Here is an 18,901-nt window from a genome sequence, read left to right as displayed (position 1 = left end):
GGCAGCTCGCGCTCGCGAACTTACCGTTCACAATCGCAAGGGGGGAAAAAACTCCACTGCACATCGTGAAGCAGAGTTCTCTGCACTCCGCGAGACCCGCAGAGTGTGGAGTGTAGAAAACTCCGCAAACTCCACAAACGGAGCAAAGTTCACCGCCCATGCCTACTATTAATTACTGTACTTAGCTGTAAACAGATATGCAGCGCACTGATTCTCCCTAATAAACTCTAGATGCAGGTTACACTACTCTGCTCTCTCCCAGCATAGAATGAAATCGGTTTGTTTTCAATCACCACGGAGTCTCTGGATGGATCTCTATTTTGGAACAGTTAGTAACCCTACAGCATTGACTTAAATTATGCATTGTGGTAGAGTATGCAGGGCTACAAAAACAGTCTTTCAAATGGTATAAAAAGAAACTTTTTAGTGCCATGCCTGCAGCATTGGTGCACAATGTGAAACCTAGATGTTTTTGGAACCCTTGAGTAATTTCTTTTTGATTGACACACACGTGAACCATTATTACATGTTCACGGAGACGTCTCTAGTAATCAATGTTAATCATTGTTACTTCTCATAGAAAGTAAGGGAACATCTATTGCCATTGGTTTGTCAAATTGGCTAAAAGAGAATCGCTTTTGTACTATCTGGATTTTAATTGTTTGGATTAACCAATAAAGAATGTATCTCAACTATCAGTGGATCCTGGACCTGCTTTTTTTATCACTTTCTTGGACTCACCTAATGCAAAAAGAAAGCTATGTTATTTTTTGATGGGTGCTAATTCCAATTTTATTTTTAAATTTGACTCTTAAAATGGTTACTCCCTATATTGTGTTTTTTTTCATTCTTTGAATCCATTACACTTGAATCGGTTTATCTTCATGGCAGTTCCAATTGTGAAAGAGGCCAGTTGCAGAGAATCAATTACTCATCATCTCTCAACTTCAAGGTGTCCCCAATGTGAGGGCAGTTACTTTTATAATAGCTGCCCACATGGTGTATGCCTTTGAGACATACTACTCATCGGTGGAGTTTTTGGCTATAGGAGCAACCTCCTGGTAGTTTGAGGCGGTATCACTGGCTGTACATGATATGGCTTGCCAGGATTTGGAAGTACCTTTACCTTAGCAGGAACACCAGCACTGGTTTGCTGGTCAGTTGCTACAAATGCACAGGAATGCCCATTTTGAACCCCTGTGCGATGAAGGGGCTACACAGCTGTTCCACGTTCTGATACATTAGCACTCACTGATGTTGTAGGGATCTTGAATTACACGGTCACCTTACATAGGAGAGTTCTCCAGTTTGTTCTACATAGCATAAACTTTGGACCTTTTCTTGTGGTAGGACCAGCAGTTAAAGGACAGGTGCCATCCATTAATCCACATACTATAAAAACTATTATAGGAAAAGTGCCTGCAACTCTGGTAGAGATTCCTTTCTTTGCTGCTTGCAAGACCAACCAGTTAGAAGAGTTCTACCAGACGAACATACTTATCAAGACAAATATGGAATACTGACTATGTGTCTTTCTTTTGGGCTGCTATCCCCCAAAGAGGAATGTATCACCAAGAAGCATATTTGCATTCATTTACACCAGCACTCATGGCACACCTTCATTCACAGTTCTCCATGAGGTACTGAAAAAAAGTACAGAATGAGCATGGAGCTGAACCAGCTCCTGACGTAGGAATGAAGCTAGTGGGAAATGTTACTACAGTTTCTTCGATCATCCTGAGCAACATTAAGGAAGAAACTTTGGTTCTGACCATACCCCCAGAGACTGTATCTGGGTTCCAGTTCGAGATCATGAACGGCAACTACCAAAAATAATCTTGAAAATGCACACCTCTTTGTTCCGTGCTACCTTTGGTACACGACCTGTTAAGCCACATTTAAAACCTAAAAGTGTCATTGAGAAATCTGCAATAGAAGGCAGGAAGAAAGAGAGGGGTAGACAGCAAAGACAGACTATTTCCCCTGGATCTCTGGAATCTGGTAGGGTGGTTATAATATAATAGATTGCAAAATATTTAAAAAAAACCTGAACAGTATCAGTATTCTGATATCTGCTCACCCGGTTCTTTTCAGGACACTGACGGGCAAACAAACAGAGAGAGGGAGCTGATCCAAGTACCATAGAAAGGAGGGGAACAGTAGGAAAGGTGAACAGGACAACAAGAGATTAAAGTCAGCATGAAGAGGGAAAGACCAGATTGGACTCCAGTTAAGAACAAGCATTGGCATAGCAAATAGGTCTCACCTTTGGGACCTTCTAAGTATTCAGCGATGCAGCATATTATACTAGGTGCTACAACATTTTCTGTTCTTTAACATGAAATCTTTGTGCATAGAGGAGCAGTGCTACGGTGCTGAGATGTGGCAGGCATTTAATGGCAGGCACTTAACAAGTGGTTGCATAGGTTCCTAACTCATGGTAGTTTTCTGTTCAAAAGTTGTGCCTTCAAAGTCTGCATGGCAGTGGTGTAGCCAATGACCATTAATTAGATGTTCTGGTGAGAGAAGTGCAAGCCCCAAAGTATATGTGTCAGAGTTTCTCCATTTAAGATTATGGGCTTACTGTTTACGTTCATGGTGAGACCAATGCTACTTTAGGGTGTAGAGTGGAGTGCATGCATTTATGAAATCTTAGCTGGGCCTGCACTTAGCTGGGCCTGCAAAAATGTACCGGTAAGAGCAGCACCCTCCTCTGTGTGTACAGAGTGGTGTAGCTGTCACTCAATCTTGGAAACACCAGTTATGGTAAGGTGTCCGAGCATGCTATGCACCGAGTGCAGTTGGTGTTGTTGGTGTCGTTGCCTCACCACAAGTGTGCAGGACAGCCAGGCAGCACAGGACAGTCCTATTGCTATACTCTGATATGTGGGCAGTGGACGACAACTTTACCAAAGCAAGTTATCTACCAAAGCAAGTTATCTACTTGATCGTAGTCCAAAAATGGAAATGAATACGGAACATAATTGAACAATGCATACACCCCAAGGAACACTTTTCTAGGTATGCAGTTATCTGGTTAAAAGGCACTCATTCATTTTCAGGACGACCGGTGTACTGAGTACTACTCACCATTGATCAGGTTGTGCATGTAAAAGAGACCCATAAGATGGAGATCACTACTTACCGGCATGCTTGGCAGGCACACCCATTTTTTTTTAAATAAACAGGAAAAGAAGGTGGCTGTGAATGACAAGCATGGGAACGCATGATAACCGGCTGATGGGAAATGTAGTTCCTCATGATAGCACCAGCTGGAAGTTTTCAAATGCACACACACAATCTTTTGGTAACAATGTCAAAACGTAAATTGTAAGCAATTCATAAAAAACATGTGAGCAGCTAGTATATCTAGCAAGAAGAAGCAGTCAACCAAGGATTAGCAGTAGGGGCTGCCAGGAGGATCCGAAACAGAGGGATGCCAGTAAATGCAGGACAAGCACAAGAGCTTGTAAAAACAAGCCTACAATGAGCTCATCCCCAAAACAACCATATTCAGACACTAAAGGCAATGAGAAATGGACAAAACAAGACAAACAAGCTTTAGTAATGTGGCGTACAGAGCTGCTTTGGTGCTCTGGAACCGTGTTCAAGTCTAAGCGAAGTCTATCCCCTAAAAGAAACAAACGTGGACTAATGGCATTTTTGATAGATGTCTGTATTTCTTACATCTGCATTAGAGTTGGTTTAATTTATTTATTTTCACGATTTGTATTATGATGACGATTATGCCTAGTATTTTGCGACACAGAGGGTGTAGAATTAACAAGCTTCAGTAATGTGGCGTAATATGCAGAAACCGACTTTGGTACTGGGCAACCGGGTTCCAGTCTCGGCGTATGCTTTTCTCTAAAAATAAATGCAGATTATAACAAATAATCTGAACCGCACGTGCCAAAGCAGGAAAAGCCATGAGTGCCACGACAGCATTTAAATGTTGAAACTTGTCCCAGCTCACTTAGTCCCAGTGTTGCTTGGCAAAACACCACAGGCCTCATTTATGAGAAATGATGCATCGCTGCGTGAAAGCAGCGATGCGTCACTTCTCAGTGCGCACTCCTTGCGACATTCCTGATGCATAATATTTAATGTATGACGCATTATGTCGCAAGGAGTTACAGATACGTCAGTATTTCTGACGTATCTGTAAGCGCAAAAGTGACGCATTGCTGGAGTGTGTCACAAAAGTGACGCAACTCCATCAATGTGTCCTTTCACATGGGGCAAGCCCCATGTGAAAGGACCTGCGTCAGTCTTACTCCTGCTGTGAGGCAGGCACAAGATTTTGACGCAACAGCGTCCTAAAAGTGACGCAGTGAAATCTCATAGATTTCACTGCGTCACTTCTACGACCCTTCCTTGCGTCGATACGCCCCCTTGCATACATTATACTTGGCGCAGGTATAATGTGGCGCAGGGGTTTACAAAGTGACGCATCTACCTAGATGCGTCACTTTGTAAATATGGCGCAACAAGGCGCATTTATTACGCCACTGGTGCGTCACAAATAGTGACGCACGAGCGGCGTAAAAATGACGCACATCCTCATAAATGAGGCCCCACATTCCTAAAACATGGACAATGGGTGGGAGGGTGGGGAGAGGGGAGAAGACTGCACAGACAACTGGAGTGTGGGTGGGGATTAAAAGGCATGTACAAGAGGAGGGAGGGGGAGTAGAGAAGGCAGTAGGAGAACCTCATTAAAGAAACTGGTGCTCACAGTCTAAATAACACGTACTGTGTAAGTAAATGGGCCAGTAGCCATTGGAGGATACAAATGATGATACAGCTGTAATATGGAGGGACTGACACGACTTTAAATGAATACGAAGGCAGCATTTACGAAGGACAAAGACACAAGCCAATGAAAAATATGCGCAGGGGAGTGGACAGAGATTCCCTCATGTACTGAACTACAGCAGATCTTCACCAGAGATTCGCTTGTGCGTTTACTCTAGGCTCAACCTAAAAAGGAAGCAGCACAACCTTCTAAGAAACATGTTCATACATCTATGGTTCCTGCTACAAAATGAGATTTGAGGGATAGTGCTTCTAGACAGCGCAGTAGAAATCACAAATACTGCAGCAGGCACTTCAAAGGTTTCTGTTGGTAAATCCAACGATGCGTTCATGTGAGTTGAGGCTCGAGATAAGCCTTTCAATCTTCCCAACTGGGTTTATGATTAAAAAATATAAATTGATGTGAATAGATCACTCACTATTAAAGCAGTCTTCTGGTTGAATTTATCTGAAGATTATGACATCATATTTGTTAAGGAAGACAGGCTTTCAGTCTGTATTAGTGAATCATACAGGATAGAAATCAATAAGCTTAGCTTTTTGTACCATACTACCTGAAGACATCAGAGACATTTACACCATTGAATACACTGTGAGACAGACTCCAACCTTAAACGGAAACCAAGCAGTGTGGGATAGATATTCTATTTCACATGTTATTCCCTTAAGTATTAAACCTCAAGCACAAGCTCAGTACCTTCTAAAAACAGAAGCAAATCAATATTAGATCAGTTTTACTATACTTAGTGAGTGAAGACCGTGTTTGACTTGACTTCGCACACATTTTCAGCAAAACAGTGGAAGAACAGACACAGTGATATCTTGCTTGCTCAGAAAGGGTACAACTCATATATACAATATTTGCAAACTAGGGACAGTAAGTGCAACCTAGTTCTTCATTGCATTCTTAGCTATTACAGTTATTCCTAGGTGACCTAAAAGGAGGGACTGATTATTCCAATAACAAGCACATCTCACTTGTATTCTCCAGCTGAAGCACATTATGCTTCAATTGAAAAGTTCTTGCAGCTGTGCAAATGGCTATTTTGATGCAGAGAATACCCATGCTTAGGGTTTCTTCTGTACCAGCACTAGAGGCAGCCACAAACGTAAGCATTTATATTCCTACATACAAGGTGGGTGCAGTGAGCCTCTTCTTTAGGTGCATTGGCTGTGAAATTTCAGTATGATCCTACTCTTCCTGCACAGGCATTTCTGCATCTGGAATAAAATGTCACTCCAGCTCCAAAAGCCTTGCCCATTGAAATGTATCAAAGCATATTCTACACAGATGGCTCAGCTCACCCAGTGGCTTGAATAAAATATAAGTTCTCCACAGCAGTGCAAGGTGTAGTGAAAGATGTTGAATCTGTCCAGAGCAAAAGTACCTTTACTCTGCTTAATAATTGGCAATCACATATGAACATTCCTGAGTTTGATATGCATAAAAATATTCCAGAATGGAACATTTAATTCCCCTCAGCTTCCAACTTGGGGGGGTCATTATCATAACGGGCGCATCACCACCACCTGTATGGCTGTGGTGATCTGCCCATCAATTCCCACCCCCGCCTACCATTTTCCCCCCTGCCATATTAAGATGGTGGGGGGGACCCCGGCGGACGGAAAGACCGTCTGCTGGTTTTCCGCCATCAGACAGGTGACCGGGCGGAAAATGGTTCAGATATGATGGCGGTGTCTGCAAGACATCGCGATCCATATCATGATGTGCGGCGGGCACGGCTTTCCATGGCAGAGACACTGCCATGGAATGCCAGGCAGAGAACACCTTCAGGGGCCTTTGTGGGCCCCCAGGATGTCAGGGGGTGCACATGGGGGTACCTATGATACCCCTCTGCATTTGCATGTACAACATGCCTTTTTTACATTGTGGCGGGTGCTTCTGAAAGCACCACACACGCAATGTAAAAAATGCGGGATGCGCCTGCCAGGGTGGCAGGCGCATCCTAATCTGAATCACGGGCCCGCCGGCGGGCAGAATATTTTGGCGTTACGGTGGCGGGTGGACATGCACCATTTGTTTCCAACAACTCTGGTCCTAAAGCTAATTGCCCTGATCCTTGATACAGCACACATACGCCTGTAATAATAATCATATCCAGTGTGGGCAGTCTGTGCTAACGCAGGTTAGCATATTCAAGTACTTCAGCTGTGAAAGGACACTTATCCTCAATCAAAGAAAACATGGATTTCCCTCAAGTCCTTCTTGGACCAGATCTACCTAGAAATAAATGATTCATAGTGACAGGAATATATGCCATTTATAATTAATTAAACAAATACAATAAGAAGCTGCAAAGAGAATTGTGCAAATGTATCAGGGAATCCTGCAAACTGTTTTTATTGACAATGGCATACATACACTCTCAAAGGGAGTATACTCATCAAACCATATCCTGTCCTCAGCCTTAGACCTCCTTAAAGGAGACTTGAGTTAGTTACAAAGGAGCTATTGTACAATTAAATTGGGCTTTATAAACACTTTAGTCAAATTCTGTGACCTTGCCCTTCTAATTCAAACTGCTATTTTTGAGCCTTATAATTTGACCTTGCCACATAAGAAAATGGCTAAAAATGTATCCACCTATACTTTGCTGATTATCGAAAAGTGGAAAAAGCATTATTTTCAGTTAGCAACCATTCAACTACCTGGCTAATACATGGTATTTGTTCGAAAGTGGTTTATTAGTAGGAGTAGGTAGGTACCTACCACTAGTAATAAGACCACAATCACAATATACCATCTAGTCAAGGTCAAATTAATTATTTCCTTGGTAGCTGGCTGCAAGCAGGCAAGCTTAAATTAGGAGACAGGTGTGTGAACCATTTAAAAACACCAATACATTAAATAAGTAAGACATAAGACACAATAAAAATGTAACACGAATGTATAAACTTAGGAAATATGATTAAATGACACAAAAATGACAAAAATCCAATGTTGACAATCAAAGGTATATTTTTGAAAGAATAAACACCTTCTAGTGCCTAAAAGCAGAAACTGCCACTTTGGGACATCTAGCCATGCTTGACCAGGACAAAGTCAAAGTTTCAGGATGACAGCGATGGAGCTGGTCAGATACACTTAGCAGTAGGGCCCAGTAAACTTTCTGTCTTCTGACTTAGTCACTTTTTTGGAGCTTTTTCTCTAAACTCTGTGTGAGGATCCTTGTAAGCCGGCTTTGGGGTCGACAACGGTTGCTTGGGTCAGCGGGATGCCCCTGTGAACTCCTGGAAGTCAAGTTGATGATAAGAAGCTCTGAAGCTTCAGCGGGGCAAATCTAAATCTCAGGCCGGTTCGCAGTTCAAAATCACCAGTTTGACTCTCGTCGATGGCTTGGTCAGCTAATGGCGCTTTTTGACAAAATTCCTCCAAATCTTCTCATACTTCTGGATCTTCTTCCAGAAGGTCCTTTTGTGGTGCCAAAGTGTCCAAAACAACAATCCAAGCTTCCATAAGCATTGAGTTGCTCCTTGGGATATCGGGACTATGTCTACCATAATGCACCTGTCCTAATCCCTTAAAGTCCAGCTGAAGGTGGTCTGCTGGTTTCTTTTCGCTGGAGATGAAGCAGGTGGAGCTCTTGATGCAGGTGGACCTCTTTTAACCTGTTGCTTTCAGGGAGTCCACTCCTTCACTTTTTGCAGCAAGGTGTAATCCTTAGGGCTGTAGCTCCAAAGTATGCAGCAGGTGCAATCATTCAGAGTACAATCATTTTGGTGCCGGCCAGGGTTCCAGCAGGGCAATCCTTCATCTTCTTGTAGTTGCAGGCAGGTATCTGAGTTGCCAGGCAGCTCTCCCATATGTATCCAGTGTTCTTGGGTGACAAGCAGGGGGGACACCCTTGACCAATAGGGTGTAGGGTACCACCATAATGTATGTAATTTACTCCAAAGTGTGGCATATATTTGTCCCAGAAAGCACCATTCCCTTAAAATCCAAAATGGAGAAACTCTCTCCTGGAGGTTGACTACTTTTACCTAACACTCACCTTCCAGCCCCTCTGCTAATTCAAGTACTGGAGCTCCTGTCTGGATGGGGGCAGCATATGCGGTTGAGCCTGTGTCTCTCCTATTTGTCATTCTCTCTTTGAAGATGAGTTTGGCTAATCCACCCCATCTTACATTTTGTTCTGAAGCTGCAGATCTCCTCCCACCAGATGTCCTTTGTCTCGATGCAGGCCACCTTACACCTCATCAGAGCAGTTTGGCTCAGCCTATCAAATGCTGGCCAACCAGGAGAGGCTGCTGAAAGGCTGGATTTTAGTACATCAGAAAAGCAAGTTCTATAAATTCTTTTCTGCAATAGTTATAGTAAATTTAACCATGGCAATTTCTTGGATTTATTCTAACTATCATTTTGATACTTTGAAGTACATATTCAGCTCACCCCTATCAATAGTTATACTTTATAAAAAATATTCCTATATTAGCCTATGGAACCAATGTGCTACAATGGGGAAAATGAAATTGGCAGTTTTCCCCTCAGCAGAGCGCATAAAATATAGTTTATAATGTCCCTGTTTATCGTTTCAAGGAACCTTAACTTTGAGGTATCCAGGGGAGACCTTAGGAACGATATATCTAAAAATAAGGTAGTTTAAGACTTTGGAACTACCTTTAATTGCATATCATTTCCTTTTAAAAGCAGCCTGCAAAGCAGGATTGCCTTTAAAATGATAGCAGGCTACATAGCAGTGCTTACTTAAATGAATTAAATCCGCAGGCCCTCCAAACCTATATGCCCTATGATATACTAGGAGCTAACATGTAAGTTGTCATACCAATTATATTTACACTTAATTACCATATACCTTTCACACACAGTACTGCCGCGGGTCTGGTTAGAAGACCCAAGTGCACAATCAGAGTCGGGTGCCACCAGTATCAAACAATGGGGGTAATCAATGCTAAAAGGATAACTTTCTCACGGTATTCTTTCTCTAACAATCACACCATTTAACTTTTATTACTGCCAGAAGTACAAATCATTAGGCAGGTATGAAACAACATACAATTCACATCTGTTCCATTTGTGGAAGTTTCTCATAGCTTACAAGTTCTTCAATGAAGATGACCATGTGTTTTTTAGCACAGCCAGATTTAGAAGTCTGTTAGGTCATACTCTTCTGTGTGATACCATTTCCTTGCAAGGAATGTTTAGCGGTATGATGCCAAGGGTAAATTTCATTTTACTTCTACTACTTCCGTCCCCACGCACCAGTTCCTATTTGATGCTAACAGATGTTACTTTTTATGGCATGAAAACAGACTAACTATATTTGATTATGGTTACTAAAACAATACAGTATTGTGGGAGGAACTTGTACCCACCACCTCAAAATGTAATCCAAAATGTCCCTTAGCCTAGTTTTATATGAGAAGCATGTTTTTCTCCAAAATGAGCAAATTAATCACTGTGCTACTTCAAAAAGAGATCCCTTTGCCTTCTGCAGCAGAAACATACAAACTGCAGACAGCTAGAACTGCTTTGTGACTCAGCGGCTGTTACAGACATAATACCCTACTCACTTTGCTAATATAGTGCATACAATTTTTAATTCAGAAGTAAAACCTGTGTTCTGGTGCATAAACTGCCCGGCTGAAATTAAATTGTATCTACATCTAAAACAACCGTCAGTAGCTTTCCTTGATGTGAAATTGTTGCTGCAACCATTGCAATCACACCAGAATCAATGCAGAGCAACGCATCTGTCCGTAGTACAAAAGCTAACTATGATGGATCAACTCCATCAGTGACACTCTTGGAAGAGTTGGGCGATGACTGGCTTGACTTGCTGTTAATGTGTGAACCTCCAAATGCAGCACTCTCACCATCACTCACAGCCTGATTCATGAACGGGCCGTTTTGCGAGGCTCAAATAGCGAATCATAAGGAATCGCTATTTGAGACTCGCAAAACGGTATTCATGTAGGAATCGCAATATTAATTGCGATTCCCACTGATTCCTTATTTGCGATTAGCTAATTGCTAATCGCAAATAAGGAATAACTCCCCATGCATTCCTATGGGCCAAAAGGCCCATAGGAATGCATGGGGAGTCATTCCTCATTTGCGATTAGCAATTAGCTAATCGCAAATGAGATTGCGAGTACAGGGGTGCCATGGGTGTCCAAAGGACACCCTGTAGCACCCCTGCAATGGAAATTAACACAGGTGTTGCACACACACATGTCCAAAGGACATGTGTGTGTGTGTAACGTGCAACTCAGAAAAATGCATTTAAATGCATTTTTCTGAGTTTTCGCAATTTACCACGAGGTTTGACCTCGCGGTAAATTGCGGCCCGAAATTGCGATTTCGCAATTGTAAAAGGGATGATGAATTACATTTAAGGAATCTCAAATAGAGATTCCTTAAATGTAAATCCTTGCAAATATGCGAATTAGCAAATAGCGATTTTTGCATTTGGGATGTTGAATCCCAAATGCAAAAATCGCTCTCGCAAAGGGCCAGATTCTCAGAATCTGGCCCTTTGCGAGCGCTATTTTCATTGATGAATCGGGCGTTTAGTGTATTGGAATTGCAACCATTTGCTGCTCCATCTAATGTGCGAACTAACAAGACGAAGCATGCATTGATTGTTTTTCTCCATGACAACACCAATGCTACATGTAAACCTGCAACATGTCTTCGAACGAGGATTATTAAGAGACATATGATTTGATTGGAAACATAAACAGAATTCTAAGGATTCTTGAAGCTGAAGATTTTTCAATGGACTGTGTTTATTTTTGCTTTTCTTTCTTTTTTAAGCAGCATCATTTAAATTGATATATTCAGTATCATGCCTGATCTGTTTAATCACCAACATGTATCCGTCTTAACAGGCATAATGCTTTTATGATATCTTTTTAAAATGCATTTCATATATTGTAATGTTTAATATTTCATTGCTTGAAACATGCAAGGATTCAAGAAATTAATTCATGGACAGCTTATTGCATTTGTTCTTGCTATGTTACATTATCATGCTTTAATGGGTTTACATGTATGAATATTTATTTTTATTCAGATATATATGATGTGCAATTAATTTAAATATAGAGTCTTATATCTCAATATTCCCAGAGCATGGATTTCCTAATAAATTAAACAAATTCCTATGTATCTTTGCACTAATATGACTTCCCAAGGGATAATGTGAAGACTATAGGACCAGACTCCATTTTAAGTGTTCCTATGCTCTATTTTCTATATTTTTTCCACATCATCAACATGTCTGCCTTTGATGCAGATGTCGCCTTTCCTTATCTTTTTGAAAAACCTGTGAAAGTGCCAAGGCCCTCAGACATAGTCAGCAACATGGCACTTGATTCAACATCATCCTGGAACAAATGCTGTGTTATCTCAATTTCAAGGTCAAACAAGAACAATGGCCAATACAGTGTAGTCTGATTTGTCATATTTTTACCTCATTGTTTAAAATAACTCATCCTGCACTAGCATCTTGATGCTCATTCGTTATACCAGACATTCCCAATGTGGTTCTGGAAATTTCATCTTAGCATAAAATGGAACTTGGCCACTCGTTAGGAGAGGTCCTTCCCGCCAGATTATTGCACAAGGTTTTGCAGTGTCACACTTTCTACTGAATGCTGATTTAAGCCTGAGTTCAGGAGAAGTTGATACTGATTCAACATGTGTTTGCCTTTTGCAGGGTACACAGTCTCCCTGACTACTGATAATTACAGATTTTGCCTGTAAACAGGTATGCAGTGTGCTGATTCTCCCACAGAAACTCTAGATACATGAAAACCTACTCCATGTTATCCTAGCATTGCACATCAAATTAGGTTTTTAGGGTGGTCAGCTTTTAAATGTAATTTTAACCATGGTATAAATGTTAATTTTATCTTTGTTGTTTGCAACACGCATTTGTGCTGTGTTTATTATATTCTGTTTGGTTGATTTTTGAAGTGCTTAGTAACAGGGTACACCTTTGGAAATAAATACCCTTTTTAATTAAAGTGTATTTATCTTACTGCAATTTGTTTGTGTGGTATTGAAAAGAACAAAATAGGTTTTTTTCCAATGGATCCCGGTTTTGAGACTGTTAGTAACCCAAAAGCATTGACGTCACTTCAACTATGTATTGGGGGGGGGGGGGCCTCTGCGGGGCTACAGAAACCTGTCTTTCTCATTCAAGCATTGGTGCATTGAACTAAGTTCATTCATGTGTGAGTGTGGAAACCAACCTTGTAAACTTAAGCCGGAGACTCACTTTATGCAACATTATAGTGACACATCTGAACATTTAATGCACTCAAGAATGCTGTATTGGAAAATAATCATCCTACATTTTCAAAATATATATACACTTTATACAATTGAATAGTTGTCATAAAGTTTAATAAGCAGGGTAAGCACAATTAGTAATTGACTTATTTATTTAAAAAATGTGGATAAATAACTTGTCATTTTTGAATCATTATCAGGCTTCTAGAGAGACCAACTCTTGCATGTCAGAAAATTTTTGTGCATAGCAATTAGTGCATTTAAGTTTCCAAATTCTGCTTTCCTGTGTTTAACTGTATGGTGTTCAGTGTCAATACTGATTTCATAATTGTTAATTTAGGAAAAAGAAGCGAGCAATCATCATGATGGTAACAGTGGTGGTCCTCTTCACAGTATGCTGGGCTCCATTCCATGTAGTACATATGATGAATGAATATAGTAAGTATTTGACAATCTTTTTGTCTTTTTTCCTGTATGTCTGTTGCATAAACAGAATTGCCAGAACTATATGGCCATTTATAATTTGCTAATATTGCCATTTATCTTGTGCTAATATACACATCAACATTGATAATGTTACTAGCAAGTAAAATGTATTATCACCAAGCCAAGACGATGCTGCTTGATACTAAATCTGTCTTAATTTCTTTGAGGATACATTTTTCTTTTCCTTTTTAATCTGATTTTCTAGGAGCTTTAGACTAAATATAGGATATTTGTTTTTTGGACTTTGCTTTCCCATCATTTCAGATCATAATTTACTTCATTGTAGGCTGGCCTATTTGTTAAAATTCAACCTTGTAAGAGAGGAAACCTTTGGAATAAACTTTTGTTTTTTTGAACCCCTCAATTAAAACAATATAAAGCTGCTGAAATCAGACATGATATCAGACTGCCCGGGCATTTGAAACAATGTTAAATTTGGATATCCTGAATGCCGACAAGAGTTCCACAGATAAGAATCGGATTGAGGTAAAAAAAAAAGCCAGAAGGATAGGTTGTGAATGCATCAAGTAAATTTTCAATACTAACTCCAATAAAGCCACCTTTAGGTGGGCTAAGGATATAGGACACCACTAAGAAGACAAGACAAGCAGGTTTTTAGTAACAACCATGGGAACTAAATAAATCACTCTTATTCAATACTTCATTGTTGTTAAGGGAATATTTTAAATGTGGAAAATTAAATTAAAAAAGTACCATTCTTTGTGCCAGTATGGTCATTTACATTCAATTAGGGATACTTAAAAACTTCAACGGGATCTTATTTGTTTCATAGATCTACTATAAGTAGTGAGAAACAAAAATTTGTCCATAAATGTTTTATGGGAGGAAAGGATCGGATTGCACCAAAGTATGACTTGATTGACACTAACCATTTAGACAATGGACAATAGCAAACACCATGTGACTACATTAAAGATCCAAAACCAAGAATTTACAAAGGGCACAGTTTGGCAATGAGACTGTCTGTACTGTATTTCTTCTCCATCACAAGCAAACTGATGACACGCTTCACTCACCAATTATGATAGTAGCAAACCCATTTACCTTGTATAATCATAATGCTGAGCTCTTGGTCATCAGTAAGGGAGCCCGAATATCCATTTTCTGGATATGTAATCAATGTTCTGGATGTCAGATAGTTTTTGATCATTCAAAGATTGGAAATGAATAAGTGGGTTCAACTTAATCAGTGCTAATGCGGTGGTGCCGCTGTGGGCCCTTTAAATGTCATCAACTTTGCATTAAGGAAGTCTTCAGTGGCACTGCTTGGCATGGAAGGTAGCTACAAACAAAAGAGACAAAATAAGAGGTGATGTGTGGTTGCTCTCATATGTAATTTCCTTTCTAGAGTCTTTTTTTGTCAAAATTGAAAAAGCACCGCTTCAGAAATAAATCTCCACCAAACATGGGAGATAAATAAGTCGTTGAACTGCCCTGTTATAAAGACGCTGAATCGTGATTGCAAAAGTTCAAGGCTCTTTTAATAATCCATTTTTAGAATCCTTTCTAGAGTCTCTTTGTTACTGATGTGTTCTAGTACTACCCAGCTCAAGTCGTTCAGTGTATGATGTTTTTCAATGAAGTGGGTAGTCTTTCTCGTAGTGGTAGGCCTGCAGCGTATATTACTTCTGTGTTCAACTATGCGGGTGCTGACTTTCCTAGTGGTCATGCCCACATAGTGAAGATTACACGCGATTAGGTACACAACTCCTGCTGTTGTGCAGTTAGAAAATTGTCTTAATTCCCATGGGGTATTATTGTTCAGAGTCACTATTTTGGTAGCTGAAGTGAGTTGACAGACACTACAGTTACTGCAGGGGTAGTGTCCTGTAGGTAATGGATGTAACCTCCGGACACTGCCTTCTTCTGTAGTCGTCGTTTTGGGTCATGTGTGCACTAAGTGGTTCTTCATGTTCATACCCATAGGTGTTGGTATGTTCAGACCTCCACTATTCAGTGTGTGCCAATGTTTCTTGACTATTTTTGTGACTTTGCCAGAAGCCACGTTAAATGTGGTGATGCAGATGGGTCTTTTAGATTCAATGCTAGTGTTGATTTTGGGTTCAAGCCAAGCTTCCCTGTTGTTGTTAGCGGCCCTCTTCCTTGCTTTCGATACCAGGTGTTTGGGGTAGTTGCGCCTCATGAGTTTTTCACTGAGATCATTCTCCTGTGAATTGTAGTCTTGTTTGTCTGTGCAGTTCCTTCTCAGGCATAGGAATTGCCCGAAAGGGAGATTTTGTTTCAGATGTCGGGGACGGAAACTATCGTAAATCAGAAGGCAGTTTCTGGCAGTGGGCTTGAAATGTGTAGTGGTGGCCCAAATACTTTGACGTGCCAGTATGTTTAGATCAAGAAAAACTATATGTGATCTACTTATGGTGCGGGTAAATTTTAGATAGGGGTCCTGTAAGTTGAGCCATCTTAGGAATTCATTAGCTTCTGTCTCAGTGCCCTCCCAAATTATTAGAACGTCGTCTATGTACCTTTTCCACAATTGAACATGACGTAGGTGGGGTTGGTGTTGTTTAGAATTTTGTGCTGCTCCAGATGGTGCACGTAGAGGCCGGCCACGCTCAGCGCAAAGGTGCTCCCTATGCTGGTGCCGAGTTGCTGGCAGTAGAGATTGTCTTCAAATCTGAAGAAATTTTCACTAAGTGCTAGTCTGCAGCACTCTAGTACTATATGCCTGGGGTTGTGATAGGTCCAGTCATTCTCAAAAAGGACCTCTTCTAGAATCTCTAATGTTTCCTTGTGAGGGAGGCAGGTATAGAGACTCTCCACATCCAAGCCAATGAGTATGCTGGATGTGGGGTCAAATTCGAGATCCTTCAATAGGCAGAGTCATGCCTTTGTGTCCTGTAAATAGGTGTCACTTTTTTGTATTATGGGACGTAAGAATGCGTCTGCAAATTTAGACAGCGTTTCTAAGATGGAACCTATTCCTGACATTATGGGTCTTCCCTGCGGTTTCTCCATGCATTTATGGATTTGGAAATAGTATCAAATAGGGGGTAGTGGGGTTGGTGTTCACCAAAAAATTGGCTTCTTGTTTGCTAATAATAATAATTCACATTTGTAAAGCGCGAACAATCACCCTTAAGGGTCTTTAGGCGCTGGGGGCCGTTGGGAATATTAAGCAAGCTATTGCCCAGAGTCACATGGTGCTGGGCTAATCTGCTGCTGGCACCGGGGATCGAACCTTGAGCCCCAGATTCTGGAGTCAGTCGCCCTGGCCATGGCGCCACACCTCTTCCATTGCTCAGTCAGTCGTTGGTCAGTGATTTCTCAATGAGAGTTGCAATGTCAATCCGTAACCGTTCCGTGGGGTCCTCATTAATGCAAATGTAGTTCCTCTCGTCTGCAAGTAAACGGAGACATTCTTTTCGGTAGTCTGTAATGTTCTGTATGTCCTAAAGAATGCAACTTTGGTTCTATTTGGTGCACAAGAATCAATGACATGAATAACTCCTGAGTCAAATTTAGCCTTTTCCAGGTGAAATTTGTTGTCAATTTGTGAAGCCGGAAGTGGCTTAAATTTGCAGCCTGTTTCCAGCAGGAAAATGTGTTAGTTTAAGTCATGATGACCTTTAGATACTCAAATAATGCATTGCCCAACCAAAAGCCTATATTAGAAAATTAGGGGAAAGTTTCAATAAACAAAGAAAGGAATACTACAAATGAAATGCTGAATCCAGGAGCAACCTAAAGCATGCAAACCTTTGAAACAAAAGCATGGTAGCTTCATAAAGACACTTTGGCCTGATTCACAAACTGCAGTTTGAAGAACATTTTGTAGTACTACAAAACTTGTGACATAGGGCTAGTCACAAACTACACTTTTGTAGAAACATACACTTTTATGGTAACTTTAGTCCAACACTACACATGACCACCCACTGTGCTGCAACATCCTTCTAAATAATTGGGACAGGTAATTACAATAAAACCCTATAATATTAAATTAAATTAGATTATTTAAAATAGTTGAATATATAATTAATGTACAAATATATAAAATGAGTACATATTTATTATTTATGTAAAAATTAATAAATAACCTGTGTTTTTATGTAAAACATCATGTAACATCACATTTTAATTATAAATGAGCACTTACATTTTAATTAATTCTGTACATTACTTCTAATAATTATTAATGCTCAATAAAAGCATATTTTTTCTTCAGGTGGGAATTTTTATTTAAACTTCAGAAACATAATCCAGTGTATTTTAATATAGATGTATTAATTGCATTTTTAATTCAAAACCTTTTTTATTTAATAGTACTGTCGCATTATCCTATTTTGCCTACATTTAAAGCAAAGATAAAACATTTTTTTACATTAATCTACAGATTATAGTTGTGATTAAATTGACTTCACATTTCACCAATCTCATAAAAAAATGTAAAAAAAATAAAGCAGCATTTATTTAAATAAAGCTACAAATGAAATTAGTAAACAGGTATCCATGAAATTATTTAACAGGGAAACAAATATTTGGCTTATGCCAAGCAGTAATAAATCAAACGGGTCTTAGCATCATAGAGCTTGCCCTTCCTCTTCTGCTGTGCAGTGAACCTTGATGACAAAGTTGGCGCAAAAGGAGTCATCAAAATAGGTGAGTACTAATCATCTGTCTTAAATTTGCCATTGATGTAAGGGACATAATCCAAAATAAGCCTCCAGTCTGCGGACCACACAAGACCCACTGCACCAATAGCACTCCATGTTCCTAGTATGGGAGCCCAGTTCTTGGCCAGCTGTAGGTAGCGGTCCCAGCAGTTTGCTGAACATCGTCCCTGTACACAGTGACCCCGCGGCTCAAAGTGATTGACGGTGAATCAGCCCCGACCAGGGGATAAAGATGGCTGCCGGGGACCTCCGATCTACTGGCTCCTTATTTCAGTGATTTCATACAGTCAAAATTCACAAAGTTTGATCAAACTACACCCCTGCTGGAAAAAATTGATGCTGACCAAACTGATCTGAATAACTTTCAACCAATCACAGACATCCAGTTTCCAGCAAAGCTACTAGAGAAATGTGTAGATAACCAACAGTTCTAGCACATTAGAATCTTCAACTGCTTTTAAGGTCTGTGGGTCTTTAAAAAAAAGATTGGTTTGGGGAGACTCAACCATTATACTTTGATTTATAGAAACCCCACCTTTCCGGAAATCTTTTCAGATGAGGTCATGGCTGAATGGGCAATAATGAGAGTTTGGGTGGCCGGGGACCTAAAATTGAATGAAGGATTTCGCCAATTCAGGGATATTCAGATTGAGTTTGGGTT

The 18,901-nt window shown here is 40.3% G+C and overlaps 1 protein-coding gene and 1 pseudogene across 1 annotated transcript in view; one reads left to right on the top strand and one right to left on the bottom strand.

The window, feature by feature from the left end:
- The window catches only part of QRFPR (pyroglutamylated RFamide peptide receptor), a 563,204-nt gene that overhangs the window by 492,290 nt on the left and 52,013 nt on the right, over window positions 1-18,901 (top strand). The window contains exon 5 of the mRNA XM_086963288.1: window positions 13,440-13,537. Coding sequence (XP_086819414.1) covers window positions 13,440-13,537 — 98 coding nt within the window. The remainder of the gene's footprint in view (window positions 1-13,439; window positions 13,538-18,901) is intronic.
- LOC147728446 (cytochrome b-c1 complex subunit 10 pseudogene) lies at window positions 18,234-18,402 on the bottom strand (annotated as a pseudogene).

This window comes from Lissotriton vulgaris, chromosome 3_1 (genome assembly GCF_964263255.1).
Source record: "Lissotriton vulgaris chromosome 3_1, aLisVul1.2, whole genome shotgun sequence".
NCBI classification, from domain to species: domain Eukaryota; kingdom Metazoa; phylum Chordata; class Amphibia; order Caudata; family Salamandridae; genus Lissotriton; species Lissotriton vulgaris.
Note: the sequence above shows the minus strand (reverse complement) of the source record. Positions and strands in the feature narration are given on the sequence as shown.